Source organism: Phaseolus vulgaris, chromosome 1 (genome assembly GCF_000499845.2).
Source record: "Phaseolus vulgaris cultivar G19833 chromosome 1, P. vulgaris v2.0, whole genome shotgun sequence".
NCBI classification, from domain to species: domain Eukaryota; kingdom Viridiplantae; phylum Streptophyta; class Magnoliopsida; order Fabales; family Fabaceae; genus Phaseolus; species Phaseolus vulgaris.
In genome coordinates this window covers 16,086,873-16,104,073 of record NC_023759.2, presented here as the reverse complement: position 1 = coordinate 16,104,073, position 17,201 = coordinate 16,086,873, and the positions used below count along the sequence as shown (strand labels likewise).

General features: G+C 44.1%; 2 protein-coding genes across 2 annotated transcripts; one reads left to right on the top strand and one right to left on the bottom strand.

Annotated features, from left to right (window-relative positions):
- Positions 1–4,078: 4,078 nt before the first annotated feature.
- LOC137815599 (uncharacterized) lies at positions 4,079–5,359 on the top strand. The gene has a single exon (XM_068618712.1). The coding sequence runs from the start codon at positions 4,079–4,081 to the stop codon at positions 5,357–5,359; it is 1,281 nt and encodes a 426-aa protein (XP_068474813.1).
- A 3,216-nt stretch (positions 5,360–8,575) lies between these two features.
- On the bottom strand, positions 8,576–10,630 carry LOC137815597 (uncharacterized). The gene is made up of 4 exons (XM_068618711.1): positions 10,063–10,630; positions 9,821–9,900; positions 8,989–9,385; positions 8,576–8,652 (listed from the first exon to the last, which is right to left on the bottom strand). The coding sequence occupies exons 1-4, from the start codon at positions 10,628–10,630 to the stop codon at positions 8,576–8,578; spliced, it is 1,122 nt and encodes a 373-aa protein (XP_068474812.1).
- Between the last annotated feature and the right edge of the window lie 6,571 nt (positions 10,631–17,201).

Sequence of the window (17,201 nt, the reverse complement as noted above, 5' to 3'; positions counted from 1 at the left end):
TATTATGTGCCTAGGGACCCACAATGCCGCTGCCCAACTTAGGGTTATTCCCTCGTGTGGGCCCCCTCTCTGTGAAATGCTTACGTCATGCGGGTTGACTCTTCAGGCGATGGGCGATGATCCATCTTGGCGGTGACACATCCCGGCGATAACCGCTTATTCATGCTGCAGAACGCCGCCTTTACACACAACGACTACGTTGGCTCCTTGACTACATACCTTTCTCTTGTCCATGTCATCACACCCGATGACCTGGTCGGTACAGATAATGATAATTGGAAGTTTCTACAAACGAATAACTATCTATCTTTATAATTAGTGTATATAATTAATTATCTGAATTTGAATAGCTGACCCAGTAGAAAAAGGTAAATAAAGTGTTGCATTGTGTTCTCTGTGGTTTTTTAACAAGAAGTGGAAATGAAAAGTGATTCTTGTGACGTGAGTAAAGTAGTAAAAAGTGAGCGTTTGGGTTCCCCTTTTGAAGAAAACGGCATAGACCCATGGCACCAACAATTCCACTTAATGCACTTTTTGCTGGTCTTTCCCAAACCAGCAATTCCCACACCAACAAAATCATGGGTCCCTTTACACCAATTTCTTGAGAATCTCCTTCCAATAAAAGGATGAGGGTGTGTGTGAAATAATTAAAAAATGATGTAGCCTTTTTGGAGAATTGTTCTTTTCCATTGGGACCCAAACAATTTGCATCAATTAGTGGAGGGAGCCTCTCTCTCTCCAATCCTAGTTCAGCTGTTGTTTCCAATCAACATAACATAACATGCCATGCATGCACTCTTTTCATTTAATCTCCACTTTCACTTCATTACGTTGCTTGCCTTAACTAAATCGACAACATATTTAATGCCCATCAACTTAATTGTCATTTTTTCTAAACATGCATCAATCATCAGTCTTCCTTCTGCTTCTTTTCATCCATCAATGAGGAATGAATGTTATGTATATATGGTAGGACATTGAATGAATATTGTACGAAAAATGAATGCATATTGTAGGAATGTATTTATTGTAAAATCTGTATCTGTTAGAATGAATGTCGAGGCCAAAGAGAGATTGATCTCTACAGTGGTTTCAAATTTTGTATTAATTGTCTTACTAATTTTGCTGGAACACCTAGGACTGCTACAAACATCTTACTCTTATATCGGGACTAGTCTACGATGAATTTAAAAATAATAATAGATCAATTTAAAATAAAAACATTTCCATATAACAGTGTATCAAAACTAGTCTCTATCCAACACTTTTTTTTTCTATATACAAGAACAGTTAATAAAAGTTGAATCTCTGGAGATTTACGTCAACGAAAACATTATATATATATATATATATATATATATATATATATATATATATATATATATATATATAACTAGCCCAGTACCGTGCAATATTAAATAGATTATACAATATAACATCATTCCTGTAAGTATACATGCAACAACATAAAAAATAAAATTAAAAATTAGATACAACAATAAATAAAAAATAAAAGTAAAAATTAGATAAAATAATAATATTTTACGTAAGATTTAAACTATTGTAGAAGCAAAGTAAAAAACCAATATATATATATATATATATATATATATAAAATTGTATCAACAAATTGAAAATAAAAAATTCATTAACTATTTTAATTCAATAATTGTTCATGCCGGTTGACTGAGAAAGTCTTCGCGTATGGCTCTAACTTGCACTCGAGGACTCCTTCGTCTTCAACTCAGATCTCCGCCTTGCGCCGTCGTGAGAACCTGAAATGAATTGAGCAAAGGGCGTCCTCGTGACCGTTTGCACTCCGACGATCAAGTCAGCGAAGCAAGAAACATCAAAACCTCCGTCTCGGAGAATCGTAACTGAATCGTAACTAACTCTGGTCTCTCTCTCTCTCTCTCTAAGTGAGTGTGTAAATTGAGTAAAACGTGCAACTGATAGAATGTACCTTAGTAAACTTTCAGAGGAGCTTATATACCTTGATGTTTCAGTGCTTACTGCCACGTGTCCTTCTGACTCGACTGCCATTCCACGTGGAAGGCCTTACAACGCTGTAACCCAACTTAGGGAAACTCCAACGTGTAAGTCCTCCTTCTCTGGAGTGCATCTGGCGCGAGGGGTGACTACCTGGAGGCCAACTCTTACGCCCCAGCTTCTAGTCACTCGCCTTGGGAGTGTATCTGCCTTCCTCTCGTACCATGCACATGGTTCGCCCCTGGGCGTGGCCCTCTCCTGGGTCGTATCTGTCCCAGGGATTCTCCAGAGGTGGCGTGGGTACTTCACGAGGCAGGCTACCCCCTGCTGATACTGGGATTATGGCCTTGAAGCCACCTTTCTCTTCTCTTCATTACTGTTCTAAGGTACCGGGGCCCGAGGCCTCCTCGCCCGTACCGCTGCCTCTGACTGTGTCGCCCCCCTCCACGGTCTTCCCTACCCGTGGGCATCGGGGGGTGACATTAGCGACGCCTCAACGTGGCGACGCCCAAAGTGGTCAACCTATTGACTTTCTCCCCTAGGCCCCTTGGAGGGTCCCACCAATGTTTGACTTTGACTTTGACGTTGGTCAACGTTCGGGGACGGGACGATACACAAGCCCCCCAGTCTTGAGCTGACACTTGTTTCAGCAAAAAGACTAAGGCTTCGCCCTACCATCCACGTGGCACTCCTGATGACGTGACATTCTTTGAGCAGCTGACGTGACATTCTCTGCGTTGAGGACGTGACCCTTTAAGTTATGCTCTAATCTCTTGACACGTGGCCCGATCGCACGGCCACAACTTAACGCCTCTCGCACTCCTCAAGTTAACGTTATACCTTTCGAAAACGCGCGCTCCAAACCACTATTTCATTCACTCTTCTCACTCTCTCTACTGTTCATCTACCCAAGCTTTCTCTGCAATCTTCATTCTCTGCTTCGCACTTCCGATCTTCATCCAACCCGATACTCAAAAGGTATGATTTTTCTCCTTCAATGGCTCTCCCCTTTAACTTTTGTATGGATATAACTGCCCGGGCCTGTTTATTTTCTTTGCATTCGCGTTCTTCTCCCTCATTTCTCTGTTTCTCCCTTTCTGAACTTCACGCGTGGGTAGGGGTTTTCTTAGGGTTTCTTTCCTCATTTCCGCCTTAACCCCCATTTGCTGAACCTTTTTCCTTCTTCATTCTTCAGCTCTTTCAATGGTGCGTACCAAAACAACGACCAATCCTCCACCCCCAAAGGTCAACTACAAAGCCCTTTACCCCTGGGCCTCTGACGAGCTGCTCGAAGAGTGCTCCACCCTAACCTCCATGAAGGATTGGAGAGACCATATTGACGGGCCAAGCGTCTACCAACATCGTGCCTTTGCTAGGAGGCACGACGAGGACATTTCTGTACTCCCCTATATCCTAGGTGAGCCTGTGTGCGGGGATGAGAGGTCCAACAACGGGGTCCCCTTTTCTTCTTCTACCAGACGGTCTTCAAACGCATTGGGATGCGTCTGCCCTTCACTGGGTTCGAACGGGAACTCTTAACAGAGATCAACGTTGCCCCCGCCCAGCTACACCCCAACAGCTGGGCTTTCGTCAAAGCGTTCGGCATCTTGTGCGGATACTTTGGACAAGCCCCCTCCGTCGACATCTTCTCTGGGTCAGCTTTAGCAGCATCGCTGGGAGGGTCCTCCTAACCTTGTTCCAGCAATCCTTCAAGGAATGGAGGGGCAAATTCTTCAAAGTATGCTGCTCTGACTACAATCGCACCGCCCTCGACGGCTTTCCCTTGTACTAGGTGGAGAAGGTCAAGCTCACCAAGCCTAAGTCCCTAGATGAGTTGCCCTCGACTGATTGAGAGGCTTGCCAAATCCTGGCCAGCGCGGGGGCCTTCGACACCTCCATCCTGATAAATCGCGAATACGACGCTGAAGCTCTTGCTAATTACATAAGTATGAGAGTCACCCCTTCTAACCTCCTATTCTCTGCTTCTGCTTGTTTTTTGCTTTGTGTATGATTTATCTGTTCTTCTTGTGTAGTAACTTAGCTTGTGCCTAACCCCTACTATGTTTATCTTCATGGTGCAGATTCAAAAATGGACAAACAAAGGAGATTGAAGCTCGCCCAGATTTTAAAGTCCAAAGGCGAGGCTTCGTCAAAAGGGGTTGGGGATTCCATACCTCCAACCTCTGAAACTGCTCCTACCTCCCCTAACCTTCGCCCCCAACACCCACCTACGACAACATCTCCTCCAGCCCTTCCTTCTCCAAACCATCCCCCAAGCTCGCCACCTCCCATAGCAGCCATGCCTCTTGCGCTGGCTGAAACCACTGCCGTACCAGCCCTCCTTGATAAAGGGAAAATGGTGGTGGTGGTTCCTTCTGAGGACGAAGACGAGTCTGCTGAGGGACAAGTCTTCAAGAGAAGAAGGACCACCCGGGCATCCCCCCAAGCTGTTACCTCCACATCCTCTTCCAACCATGGCATCGACTCGCTAAGGGAGAACCCTCCAAGCGCCACCTCACCCCCTCAACCAATGGCCTTGGAGGGTGGGACTGAAACTGAGCCCACATCAGCTCCACCGCCTGCTCCAGAACTTCCCCCGCCAATCCAAGACACGCTGAGGGGTTACTTGAAGAAAATGTCTCCATGCGACCAAGCTGAAGGGCCTAAAAAGGAAGGCATGTACTACTACATGGGCGCTTTCATTGCCTGTGCCAACTCCTGGCGCGAGCAAGCGAAAGCCAAAGCTATCGAGGCCTCCGCCCTTCAATCTTTAGAAAAAGAGAACGCCTCACTGAAAGAGGAGAAAGAGACCTTGGCCCGTCGCTGGGAGCGCCAAAAGGAGGCCTACAAGGTCTCTCTGAAGGTTGCACAAAAGGCTAAGGAGGAGGCCAGCAAGCGACTGCATGAGGCGGGGCAAGCTCAAGCTGAGCTTCTTAACCAGGTCGTGCCCCTCCGCGTTAAAGTCGTGGAACTTGAAGATGCGGCGAAGGCTTCTGTGGCGCAGCAGAAAAAGCTTGAGGACCACTGCGTTGATCGGGAGCAGAAACTGGGAAAGACTGAGGCTGCACTCGAGGCCAAAACTAATGATTGCGCCCTGCTAACTACCGAAAACGCAACTCTGCAGGCCAAGGTTCAAGAGCTGGTTGCTGCTTTAGCGACCAAAGAGCAAGAGATGGCTTCTCAAGCTGAGAACTTTAAAGCCACAAAGGAAAAGTTAAGCGAAGAGGCTGCGACGGGGTTTGCTGATGGGTTTGCGGAGGCCCTTGTTCAAGCGGCTTGCGCGAACCCTGGCATCGATGTTTCGGAGTGCAGCCCCTTCAACGAAGTGGTCGATGGCAAAATTGTGCCTTTGGAGGCTTCTGAAGACTAGTCGATTCTTGTACTTTGACAAACACATCATGTGTATATAACTGTTTGACTTAACTTTGTAACTGCCATTAACTTTTTCTGCTGCATATCTTTGAATATAATTAATCGTTCTGGCCTCATCCTCTTCGTGCATTCCTTCCTGCTTTTACTGTCTTTGATAACTTGCGCTCTTTATGCTTCTTCTCCTCGCTCTTCGAATTTCTCTTGCCTTTTTTACTTGCAAAAATTTTCAACTTGCTCTTTTGCTTACTTTTCTTGAGTCCTAGGGCGCTTACTGCCAAAGGTATTGCTAGCCTCGTCATCACTTAAGATGAAAGGGGTCTCGTCTCTTCTATGGCCTCGACATCGCTCAAGGGCAAGGGAGGACTTTATCTCTTCTTCTGTGGCCTCGACATCGCTCGAGGGCGAGGAGGGCTTATCTTATCTATACTGGGTGTCCACGCTCGAGGAGAGACCCGCTGAACGCGAGGTCGTATCGTCCTCAGCGTGTCTGAACACTTGGGACAAAGTCACACTTTGGTGCCCACGCCCGTGGAGAGGCCTATTACAGCAGCGCCGTATCGTCCACGGGGTGTCTAAACACCAAGGCAACTTAGCCCTTATCTCTGCGCGCTTGGTGCCCACGCTTGAGGATAGGCCTGCCCGGGGGTAGTGCCGTTTCATCCTCAGGGTGTCTGAAAACACCAAGGCGATCAGTGTTCTTGGTGCCCACGCCCAGGGAGAGGCGTGTCGAAAACATCGTCGTATCGTCCCTGGTGTGTCTAACCACCAAGATGACCAGGGATTTTGGTGATTACACCTAAGGAGAAGGTTTCCCGAAGGATGGCGTTTCTCCTTAATTGCGTGTATCTGCACCAAGTGACCTGGTTCTCCACTGCTCCGAAACTTCTTACTGCCTGATGCCCACACTCGAAGGAAACGCCCTCCGCCATTTCCTTGCGAGGTGTCTAAACATCAGACATCGGGGCTAGCCGTTCTCACCCGAGGAGGGGGCGTCCCGAAGGAATCCCTTAACCCCTGCTCAGGGACTAGACGCCTGGATTTTAACTTATACTATGCGTACCTTTCAACTCGACGCCTGCGCTTGAGAGTGTGCTTGATGGCATTCTCATGGAGCTCTTCTTGGATGCTGTGAAAATGGTGCGGAAGCTATGGATTGAAATGGGCAAGATCCTCCTAGGAGTTGTGGTGATCTTGAAGGTGCATGATGAGTATGGAAGAAGGGAGGTTCGGCCAGCCCTCTTGGTAAATGGTGAAGAGAAGATTAGGACCTAGAAACTAGGCAAAGGCAATGTATGGCACTAAATTGGCAGCATAACATTACTCTCATTAATCTTCCAATACAAGGTGTAGGCTCCTCTTTTTATAGGCTAAAGAGGACCAGATTTGATGACCTAAATGCTACACAAATGTAAGCCAAATGAAATGTAAAGAAGTGGCACATGGAGCACATGGCATATGGGTGCACATGGCCCTCCAACTTACACATGGCCGAACGTGATTAGTGAAAGCTTCTAGAAACCTTTAGCTAATCAAGGTTAACTCCTCCTTAATTCTAATGTGCAGAAAAATAAACATTTGTCCACATGGCTATGCTATTTACACCCCAATTAAAACTAGGCTAAACTTGATGGGCCTTCACGGAACATGTACCAATATGTCATTCTCCCATTCATAGCTTGATCCAAGTCTTCTTGTCCTAGACACTCCTAGCTTGGTCTTAGACGCTCCTAGCTTGATCTTAGACGCTCCTAGCTTGATCTTAGACACTCCTCGCTTGGTCTTAGACGCTCCTAGCTTGATCTTAGACACTTCTAGCTTGGTCTTAGACGCTCCTAGCTTGATCTTAGACACTCCTAGCTTGGTCTTAGATTCTTGGCTTGGGTCTAGACGCTCTTGACTTGGGGTCTAGCCTTTCATGGGAGGTTGTGATGGCAAATTCATGAAGCTCTTCTTAGAATCATGTGAAAGATGGTGCGGAAGCCATGGTTGTGTATGTGCAAGATCCTCCTAAGAGCTATGGTGATCTTAAAGGTGCATGATATGTATGGGATTAGGGAGGTTCGGCCAGCCCTATGGTAAGTGAGGAAGATGAAGATTAAATCCTAGAAACTAGGTAGAAGCAAAGCATGGCACAATGTTGGCAGCATAACTTTACTCACCATAATCTTGAAAAATACAAGAGATGGCCTTCCCTTTTATAGGCTAATGGGCCGTGAAAGCTATGCTAATTACACATGAAATTGGAGAAAAATGAAATGCAAATGACAAGGCACATGGCACATGGCCGGTCATGTGTGCTAAGGTTCTAGAAAGTGCACAAATCTAGGGTAAATCACATATAAGACAAACTTGTGCTTTCTAACACTACCCTAATTACTAAGCCACCCCTAATGGGCCTCCATGTAACATATACAAGGTCTTCTCTCTTCCATCCGTGGCTAGGTCCATGTGGGCGTGAATATGCTTAGCCATTGACCTTGTAATAGGGCCTAGACGGTCTAGGCCTCCTCCTAGATGCTCCATGTGTAGCCTTCCCTCATCACGTCCTAGACGCTCTCTCCTTGAGTCTAGACGCTCATCACGGTCTAGTCTTGGGTCTTGGCCTCCATGGTGAGGTGTGCTTGGCCCTCCTCCATCATCCCCACCCCCTTGGAAAGGATTTGTCCTCAAATCCAGCTCGTCATTGTCATTGGTACCTACAAATGGAGAAAGATCAATTACATTAAAAGTGTCATGTACTCCATATTCAAGAGGTAGGTCCAATTTATATGCATTGTTATTGACTAGCTTGAGGACTTGAAAGGGTCCATCACCTCGGGGACTTATTTTGGACTTCCTTTGAGTTGGAAATCTATCTTTGCGAAGGTGAAGCCAAACTATGTCTCCTTCCTCAAAAATTATTTCTTTCTTCCCTTTATTGTTGTATTTTGTGTACTTCTCATTTTGTTGTTGTATTTGGAGTTTAATCTTCTCATGCATTTTTTTCACAAAGTCGGCTTTGATTACTCCTTCCTTATGCACAAATTCTTGTGGATTAGGAAGAGGCAACAAATCCATGGGTGTGAGAGGATTAAAACCATATACTACTTCAAAAGGAGAAGCATTAGTAGTCTTGTGAACTACTCGATTGTAAGCAAACTCAATGTGGGGAAGATACTCATCCCAAGATTTATGGTTGCCCTTCATGATAGCCCTAAGCATAGTCCCAAGAGATCTATTGACTACTTCGGTTTGGCCATCCGTTTGAGGATGACAAGAAGTTGAAAATTGTAGTCTTGTTCCGAGTTTGCCCTAAAGTTTTCCAAAAGTGGCTTATAAACTTGGGATTTCACCCTAAACCCTAAACCCTAAAGAAGAGTCTAGAAATATTTTGAGCATCATCTACCTTGTGCCAAGGAATAAAATGGGACATTTTGCTAAAACGGTCAACTACCACAAAGATAGAGTCATGGCCTCTTGCAGTCCTAGGAAGTCCTAAAATGAAATCCATGCTAATGTCTTCCCAAGGAGCATTTGCAATCGGCAAAGGGGTGTAGAGTCCATGAGGCATTGTTCTAGACTTTGCTTTTAAACATGATATGCATCTAGAACAAGGTCTTTGGACGTCTTTCCTCATGTGTGGCCAACAAAATTTTGCTTTTAAAAGGTCTAGAGTCTTATCAACTCCAAAATGGCCCATGAGTCCCCCCTCATGTGATTCCTTGACAAGGAGTTTCCTATGTGTGCCTTGGGGAATGCAAAGTTTTCCCTCTTTAAAAAGATATCCCTCGGACACATAGTAACCTCCTTGCGCTCTATGTTGACATTGGGCATAGATGGATGAGAGTTCTTGATCTTCTTGATAAAGCTCTCTTATGTGATCAAATCCAAGAATTTGGGCACCCAATTTTGAAAAGAGTGTATGCCGTCTTGAAAGAGCATCGGCCACTATATTGGTGCTTCCTTTCTTGTATTTGATTACATAAGGAAATTGTTCAAGAAATTCCATGCATTTAGCATGTCTCTTGTTGAGCTTGTGTTGGCCCTTTAAATATTTTAAAGACTCGTGATCAATATGGATGACAAATTCTTTGGACACAAGATAGTGTTCCCAAGTCTTTAGGGCTCGCACAAGTGCATAGAGCTCTTTGTCATAGGTGGGATAGTTGAGGGTGGCACCATGGAGTTTTTCACTAAAATATGCAATGGGGTGTCCACCTTGCAACAATACCGCACCTATGCCTACCCCCGATGCATCACATTCTATCTCAAAAGTTTTGGAAAAATTTGGGAGAGATAGAATTGGTGCATTGGTGAGTTGTGCTTTTAGCCTTTGGAAGGCTTGCTCATGCTTTTCATTCCAACAAAATGCAAAATCTTTTTTAACAAGTTCATTCAAAGGAGAAGCTAGACTAGAAAAATTAGGCACAAACCTTCTATAGAAGCTAGCTAACCCATGAAAACTTCTTACATCACTTACATTTTGTGGAGTGGGCCACTCTCGGATGGCTTTGATTTTCTCGGGGTCTACATGCACCCCCCTTTTGTTGACAATGAAACCTAAGAAAACTACACTATCTACACAAAAGGTACACTTATCCCTATTGGCAAAAAGACTATTTTTCCTAAGCACTAGAAGAACTTCCCTAAGGTGACTTAGATGGTCTTCTAGGGTTTTACTATACACTAGGATATCATCAAAATAAACTACTACATATTTACCTATGCAATCTCTCAAGGTGTGATTCATAAGCCTCATGAATGTACTTGGGGCATTAGTAAGCCCAAAGGGCATCACCAACCACTCATATAATCCAAATTTGGTCTTAAAAGCGGTTTTCCACTCATCACCTTCTTTGATTCGAATTTGGTCATATCCACTTTTAAGGTCAATTTTGGAGAATATGGTTGACCCATGTAATTCATCAAGCATATCATCAAGCCTTGGGATTGGATGCCTATACTTGATGGTGATGTTGTTGATTGCTCGACAATCACAACACATGCACCATTTTCCATCCTTTTTGGGCACCAACAAGACAGGTACAGCACAAGGGCTTAGGCTCTTTTGAACCCAACCCTTCTCCAACAAGTCTTGAACTTGTGATTTTATCTCCTTGGTTTCTTCGGGGTTTGTTCTATAAGCAGGCCTATTTGGTAGGCTTGCCCCCGGAATGAAGTCAATTTGATGTTCTATACCTCTAATGGGAGGGAGTCCAATAGGCCCCTCATTAGAGAATATATCTTCAAATTCACTTAAAAGTTTTTCTATTGGAGGAGGTAAATTCATAAGTTCACTACTTGTGGCAGTGCATGTAAGTGCTCCTTTACAAAAGATAAGAAATTTTCAAAAACGTTTTCAAAAGGCTTTTCTTGTTGATCAACCTTGTGGGAAGGAACACTCTTCTCCCACGCCTTCCTATCCCTAAGAATTTTCTGTTTTTCTAGCGCTCTTTTTTTTTTTGTTTTCCTCATCCCTCTTATGTTTCATTTGTATTTGGTCTTTCACCACTTGAGAATGTGGTAAAGGACTAAGTACAAATTTCTTATGTTTGTGGGTGAAGGAAATCTCGTTAGTGAGACCATCATGCAAGGTTTTCTTGTCAAATTGTCATGGTCTCCCTAATAAGATGTGGCAAGCTTACATAGGCACTACATCACATAAAACTTTATCTTTGTAGTTCCCTATGGAAAACTTGATTTCCACTTGCTTGTCTACACTTAGTTCCCCATTTTCATTAAGCCATTGAAGTTTGTAAGGTTTTGGGTGAGGAACTATTTCTAGATTAAGCTTTTCCACCATTCTAGCACTACAACAATTACAACTAGATCCACTATCCACAATGAGGGAACATATGTTTTCTAAAACATTGCATCTTGTATGGAATATGTTCTCTCTTTGTGTTTCCATGGATGTGCTAGGGTGATTGTTGAGGGTTCTCCTAATCATAAGCAATTCTCCCTCTAGTGGAGCTACCCTCTCATCCTCTCCCCCTTCCTCTCTCTCACTTGGCTCATCCTCGCCGCTAGTGTATTCATCTACACCCTTAAGAAACAAAGTCCTTTGGTTTGGGCATTGTGCTTGCACATGCCCTCTACCATAGCACTTGAAACACTTAACATCTCTAGCTCGGATGGGTGGGGTTGAGGTTTCTTTGGTGAAGGGTTTGGTAGGTTCTTTTGGTTTTTCTTTTGATGTACTACCCTCCCTTCTAAACTCTTTCTTGGGGTAAAAGCTAGAGTAGGAACTCACCTTTTGACTTGAAGTTTTGCGCAAGATTTGTTGTTCAACTTTAATGCAAAGTTGAACCAAGTCATTCAAGTCTTGGTAAGGTAGGAGTTCTACCCTATCTCTTATCTCAAGTGATAGGCCACTAAGGAACCTAGCAATGGTGGTGTCCTCCTCTTCTCTAATGGATGCTCTCATCATGTAGAGCTCCATTTTTTGCCTATACTCTTCCACACTCATGTTTTTTTGTTGGAGTCTTTGGAGCTTGTCCATCAACTCCCTATGGTAATAGGAAGGTATGTGGCGACGTCTTAGGGCTCCCCTAAGGTCATTCCAATATGCAATGGAAGGTTCCCTATGAAGACGTCTTTCTCTTTCGAGAGAGGTCCACCAATACATGGCGTTCCCTTGGAAACTAAGGGCGGCTAGGGGTACCTTTCAGTCCTCACTCACCCTATGGCAAGCAAAGAGTTGTTCTACTTTCATCTCCCAATCTAGGTAGATTTCTACATTTTCTTTTCCATGGAAGTGAGGTAGATCTACTCTAACCTCCCTTGGCCCCTCTTGTTCCCTTTGCCTATTTCTTCTAGGGGGTGGTTGGTAATAGTCATTAATTCTAAGGCTCCCCTCCCCTAGAGACTCATTACTCCTAGATGCATGAGTATGAGTTTTCTTTATTTTTGTGATTTTTGTGATTTCTCTTCTTGGGCTTTAGCCAATTCATTAATTTTTGTCTCATTCTCCAATTGTTTAAAAGAAATCATTTGCACAGCTTGTGATACTTCTTTCAAAATAGATTTTATAGATTTTACTTCACTTTCAATAGACTTTGGAGAGTGAGGAGGAGAAGACATGGCTAAAGTTTTGTGTATACAAGTATTTTACCTTGAGAAAATTTAGGAAAGTCAAAGAAGGTAGTTTTCCAGGTAAGGGAGGTGAGTCACAGAGGACTACTTAAGTACCAAGCCTTTGCCTTAGCCAAAAACTATCCCTCAATGTCTTCACACAAAACTTTCTCTTAGTAAACTACTTAGAAGACAATGAAGTTGAGAAATCAGATTTTAAATGCAAGAAAACAATGCAAGCTAACTAATTAATAAAGCTAGACGATTTAACAAAGCTTAAACAAGCCAACCACACATGCAAAGCGTAACTAATGAAGCAAGTTATGTAATTAAAAAAAATTAACAGTTGCTAATTAAAAACTCTACACTAGTCGGGCGTAGGTGAGGCTTCTTGGACACTTTTGAGCCCTTGAAGACACACTCACCGTCTAAGCACGTAATTAAAGAAGTAATTAACACAAACTAAGTTGCAAAGAAATTAAGAAAACTCCCTTTGTTGATCCTCTTTTTGCTATTGGCACTTCCTTGGTTGTCTTTGTTTGTTGGGCCCTCCAAGTGTTTGTGGTGTTTTGAGAAGTGTTTGATTCTGCCTTTGTCTTTGTTCCCCTTAGAATGAAGGTCCTAATTCTCCAATTCCAACACCTATCAAGAAGACTAGACCTTACCCAAGTCAAATTTCCACTCAATCAAGCACCAAAAGAGAATAAATTCCAGCACCAAATTTAGATGCCAAAGAATAAAAGCAAGAAATAATTTAATTGAAGAAAACAGTACCACACAAATGGAGTTAGATTGTGACAACTAGAAAGAGTTCCAAGAATATTAGACAAGCAAATAAAGGTACTCAAATAAAGGTAGGCACACAAAAGAATCCTAAGAATAGCACTAGAATTAGATTACAAAATAAAAAACAACACCACTGGAAAATTGTTGTGGGCCAGAGAACGTGTTTTTCCCCAATTTATGCTGAGCTGCCCTTTTGGAATTTGCCTCTGAAAATTTATATGCAAGATATTCAAGATCTTAACTAAAATCTGGCTTTGGAATCACTCCAAACGCATGAGCCATTTGTTTTTAATAATTTTTTCAATTTCAGTGTTCAGTTACGCCAACTGTAGCGCCCAGATTTGCACACTGATTTTAAAATATTTATCATTTTTTTTCTATTGACTCTATTGAGCTGATTTTTTTTGTCTTTTCTGTAACAGCCTAATCTTGCATATTCCAGAGAATCAAAAATTTCCTATGAGTGAAAATAATTTTCTGGAACAAAACAGCCAGCACAGAGAATGTAAAACAGGGGATTCTGGAAAAAACTGGAAACAAAAACAGCAAGAGACCAAAATTTAAACACAATGGAGTTTGTGAAATAGAATTTGTGTAGGATCTAAACACAAATATGAAATCAAACTAAAAATAAAAGGCACCAAAAGATCAATATCATAGCAGTTTCAAAGTAAGCAAAAAAAATACCCAAAATCAAGAAACAATCAAGCCAAACAAAGGAGTACTATGAATTGATGACATTGTGGATGAACATGACTTGACAAAACATATATGGATTCAGAAATTAAAGACTCAAAGAGCATAATATGAACCAAAATAAAAGTGCAATAAAGACTCAAAAACCTAAAAGAAAAACAGCAACTCAAAGGTGTATGGAATCCTATCACAAATTGCACAAGGATTGTTCAAGATCAATTGAACAAAGTGCACCGGTTGGATCTTCCAAATAGCACACCAAAACAAATTAAAATTTAAAAAACAGTAAGACAATTATGGAAACAAGATGAACAACATGAAATAAAGAAGAACTAAAAATGAAAAGACCAAGAACAACTCATCTTTGAAGAACCTATGCTCATGATACCAAACGATGGCAAATTCATGAAGCTCTTCTTAGAATCATGTGAAAGATGGTGCGGAAGCCATGGTTGTGTATGTGCAAGATCCTCCTAGGAGCTATGGTGATCTTGAAGGTGCATGATATGTATGGGATTAGGGAGGTTCGGCCAGCCCTATGGTAAGTGAGGAAGATGAAGATTAGAGCCTAGAAACTAGGTAGAATCAAAGCATGGCACAGTGTTGGCAGCATAACTTTACTCACCATAATCTTGAAAAATACAAGAGATGGCCGGTCAGGTGTGCTAAGGTTCTAGAAAGTGCACAAATCTAGGGTAAATCACATATAAGACAAACTTGTGCTTTCTAACACTACACTAATTACTAAGCCACCCCTAATGGGCCTCCATGTAACATATACAAGGTCTTCTCTCTTCCATCCGTGGCTAGGTCCATGTGGGCGTGAATATGCTTAGCCATTGACCTTGTAATAAGGCCTAGACGGTCTAGGCCTCCTCCTAGAAGCTCCATGTGTAGCCTTCCCTCATCACGTCCTAGACGCTCTCTCCTTGAGTCTAGACGCTCATCACGGTCTAGTCTTGGGTCTTGGCATCTATGGTGAGGTGTGCTTGGCCCTCCTCCATCAGGTTGTGCTTGGCCCTCCTCCATCATCCCCTCCCTCTTGAAAAGGATTTGTCCTCAAATCCAATGCTTTTGCTTCTTAGGGGGATGGTTGTGGCTGGATAGTGTCCATCATCTCCTCCTACCCCTGGCGATGCCTACCCGTGGCGACGCCTACACCTGGCGACGCCTACTCCTGTCGACACCTTGAGCCTTTGTTTTTGGTTTCTTAATCTTTACTTTTACGTTGTGAGAGAGGGAGAAACTAAGACAAAGTTTTCTTGGACTTCTTTTTTTACTTGGGTGACCTCATTAAAAAACCCCCGAAAGGGAAAAAGAGTGTCCCCTTTTAAAAATGTGTATTACATAATGTTTTTAGCTGAAATAAAACTTCAAATTGGCTGCATTCCATCTACGTGGGATGGGGCCTCCTTCCAGAGTCTCAAGCTTGTACGATCCATTCCCCTTGGCTTCGGTTACTCTGAAGGGTCCAGTCCACTTAGGAGACAACTTGTTCTCCAACTCATAAGGATGAGCCTTCCGCATGACCAGGTCAGCCACTTGGAATTGCCGCAGCTTCACCTTAGAGTTGTACTGATGCTCCACTCTTCTCTTCACGGCTTCAGCCTTTATCCTCGCCTCTTCTCTGGCCTCGTCTAACAGGTCTAGATTCACCTTTCTTTCTTCGTTGGACTCTTCTGCCACAAAGCTTAGAAAACGCGGGGAACTCTCGTGAATCTCCACCGGGATCATGGCGTCTGACCCGTATACTAGGCTGAAAGGCGTCTCCATGGTGGAAGATTGAGGCGTGGTGTGGTAAGCCCACACAATCCTTGGCACTTCTTTTGCCCACACCCCTTTAGCTTTCTCCAGTCTTCGCTTCAACCCCCTCAGCAAAATTCTATTCGCGGACTCTACCTGCCCATTCGTCTGGGGGTGTTCGACTGATGTGAACACTTACTTGATTCCTACCTTTGCACACAGCTTCCCCAACTGTTGGCTCGCGAACTGAGTGCCATTATCTGAGATGAGACGCCTCGGCACCCTGAAACGACATACAATGTTCTTCCAAACAAAGTGTTGTACCTTGTGCGCAGTGATCTAGGCCACTGGTTCTGCCTTTATCCACTTCGTGAAGTACTCGATGGCGACTATCAAGTACTTCATCTGCCTTATCGCCAGAGGGAAAGGCCCCAGAATATCGATTCCCCATGTGTGGAAGGGCCACGGGCTGTAAATCGATCCCAGCTCCTCTGGAGGCGCCTTGTGCCAGTCAGCATGCATCTGACACTGCTTGCATCGCTGGGCGTACCTTACGCAATCTTCCCTCACCGATGGCCAATAAAACCCTGGGCGAATCACCTTGGAAGCTAATGATCTTCCCCCCACGTGGCTTCCACAAATCCCCTCGTGGAGTTCTGACATGATCCTTGTACACTCATCGCCACTCACACATGTCAGAATTGGGTGCGTGAACCCATGCCTAAACAGCACTCCATCAACGAGAGTGTACCTTGCAGAGTTCTTCTTTATCATCTTTCCCTCTCCAAGCTCTGCTGGGAGAATCCCATCCGCAATGTATCGCCTATAAGGCATCATCCACGTGTCCTTTTCTTCCAAGGCACATACATGCACACACTTCTCTTCCTCGCGTGAGGCCGCATAGATGCTGATGCGGGGTGTCCTCGTTGTATCTTGAATCAAAGAGCGATGGCTCCTTGGCTTTCCTCTCACCGCACTAATGTGAAGAACATCCACCCTGTTGTCTGCCACAAACTTTCGCGGCGTTTTGAGCGTCTCTTGGATGACTGTCCTCTGCCTTCCCCCCTTGCCTGAGCTGGCCAACTTGGCAAGTAGATCAGCTCTAGCATTTTGCTCCCTTGGGACATGCACCAGCTCAAAAGCGGCGAAGGCTCCCTTCAACACCTCGACGTACCTCAGGTACGCAACCATCTGTGGATCCTTTGCTTGGTACTCCCCTGTTACCTGCCCTGTGACCAACTGGGAATCACTCTTCGTCAAGAGGCTTTGCGCGCCCATTTCCTTGGCCAAGAGCATTCCAGCAATCAGCGCCTCATACTCAGCATGATTATTACTTGCTTTGAAGGCGAAACGCAGGGCTTGCTCGATCAACACCCCATTGGGCCCCTCCAAGACTATTCCCGCACCGCTCCCCTGTTGATTGAAGGACCCATCCACTGAGAGCATCCATTATGATCCTAGCTCCACCTCTTGGGGGGCACCTCCTGGTGAGAGCTCTGCAACGAAATCTGCGTAGACTTGCCCTTTGATGGATCCCCTGGGCTCGTACTGGATATCAAACT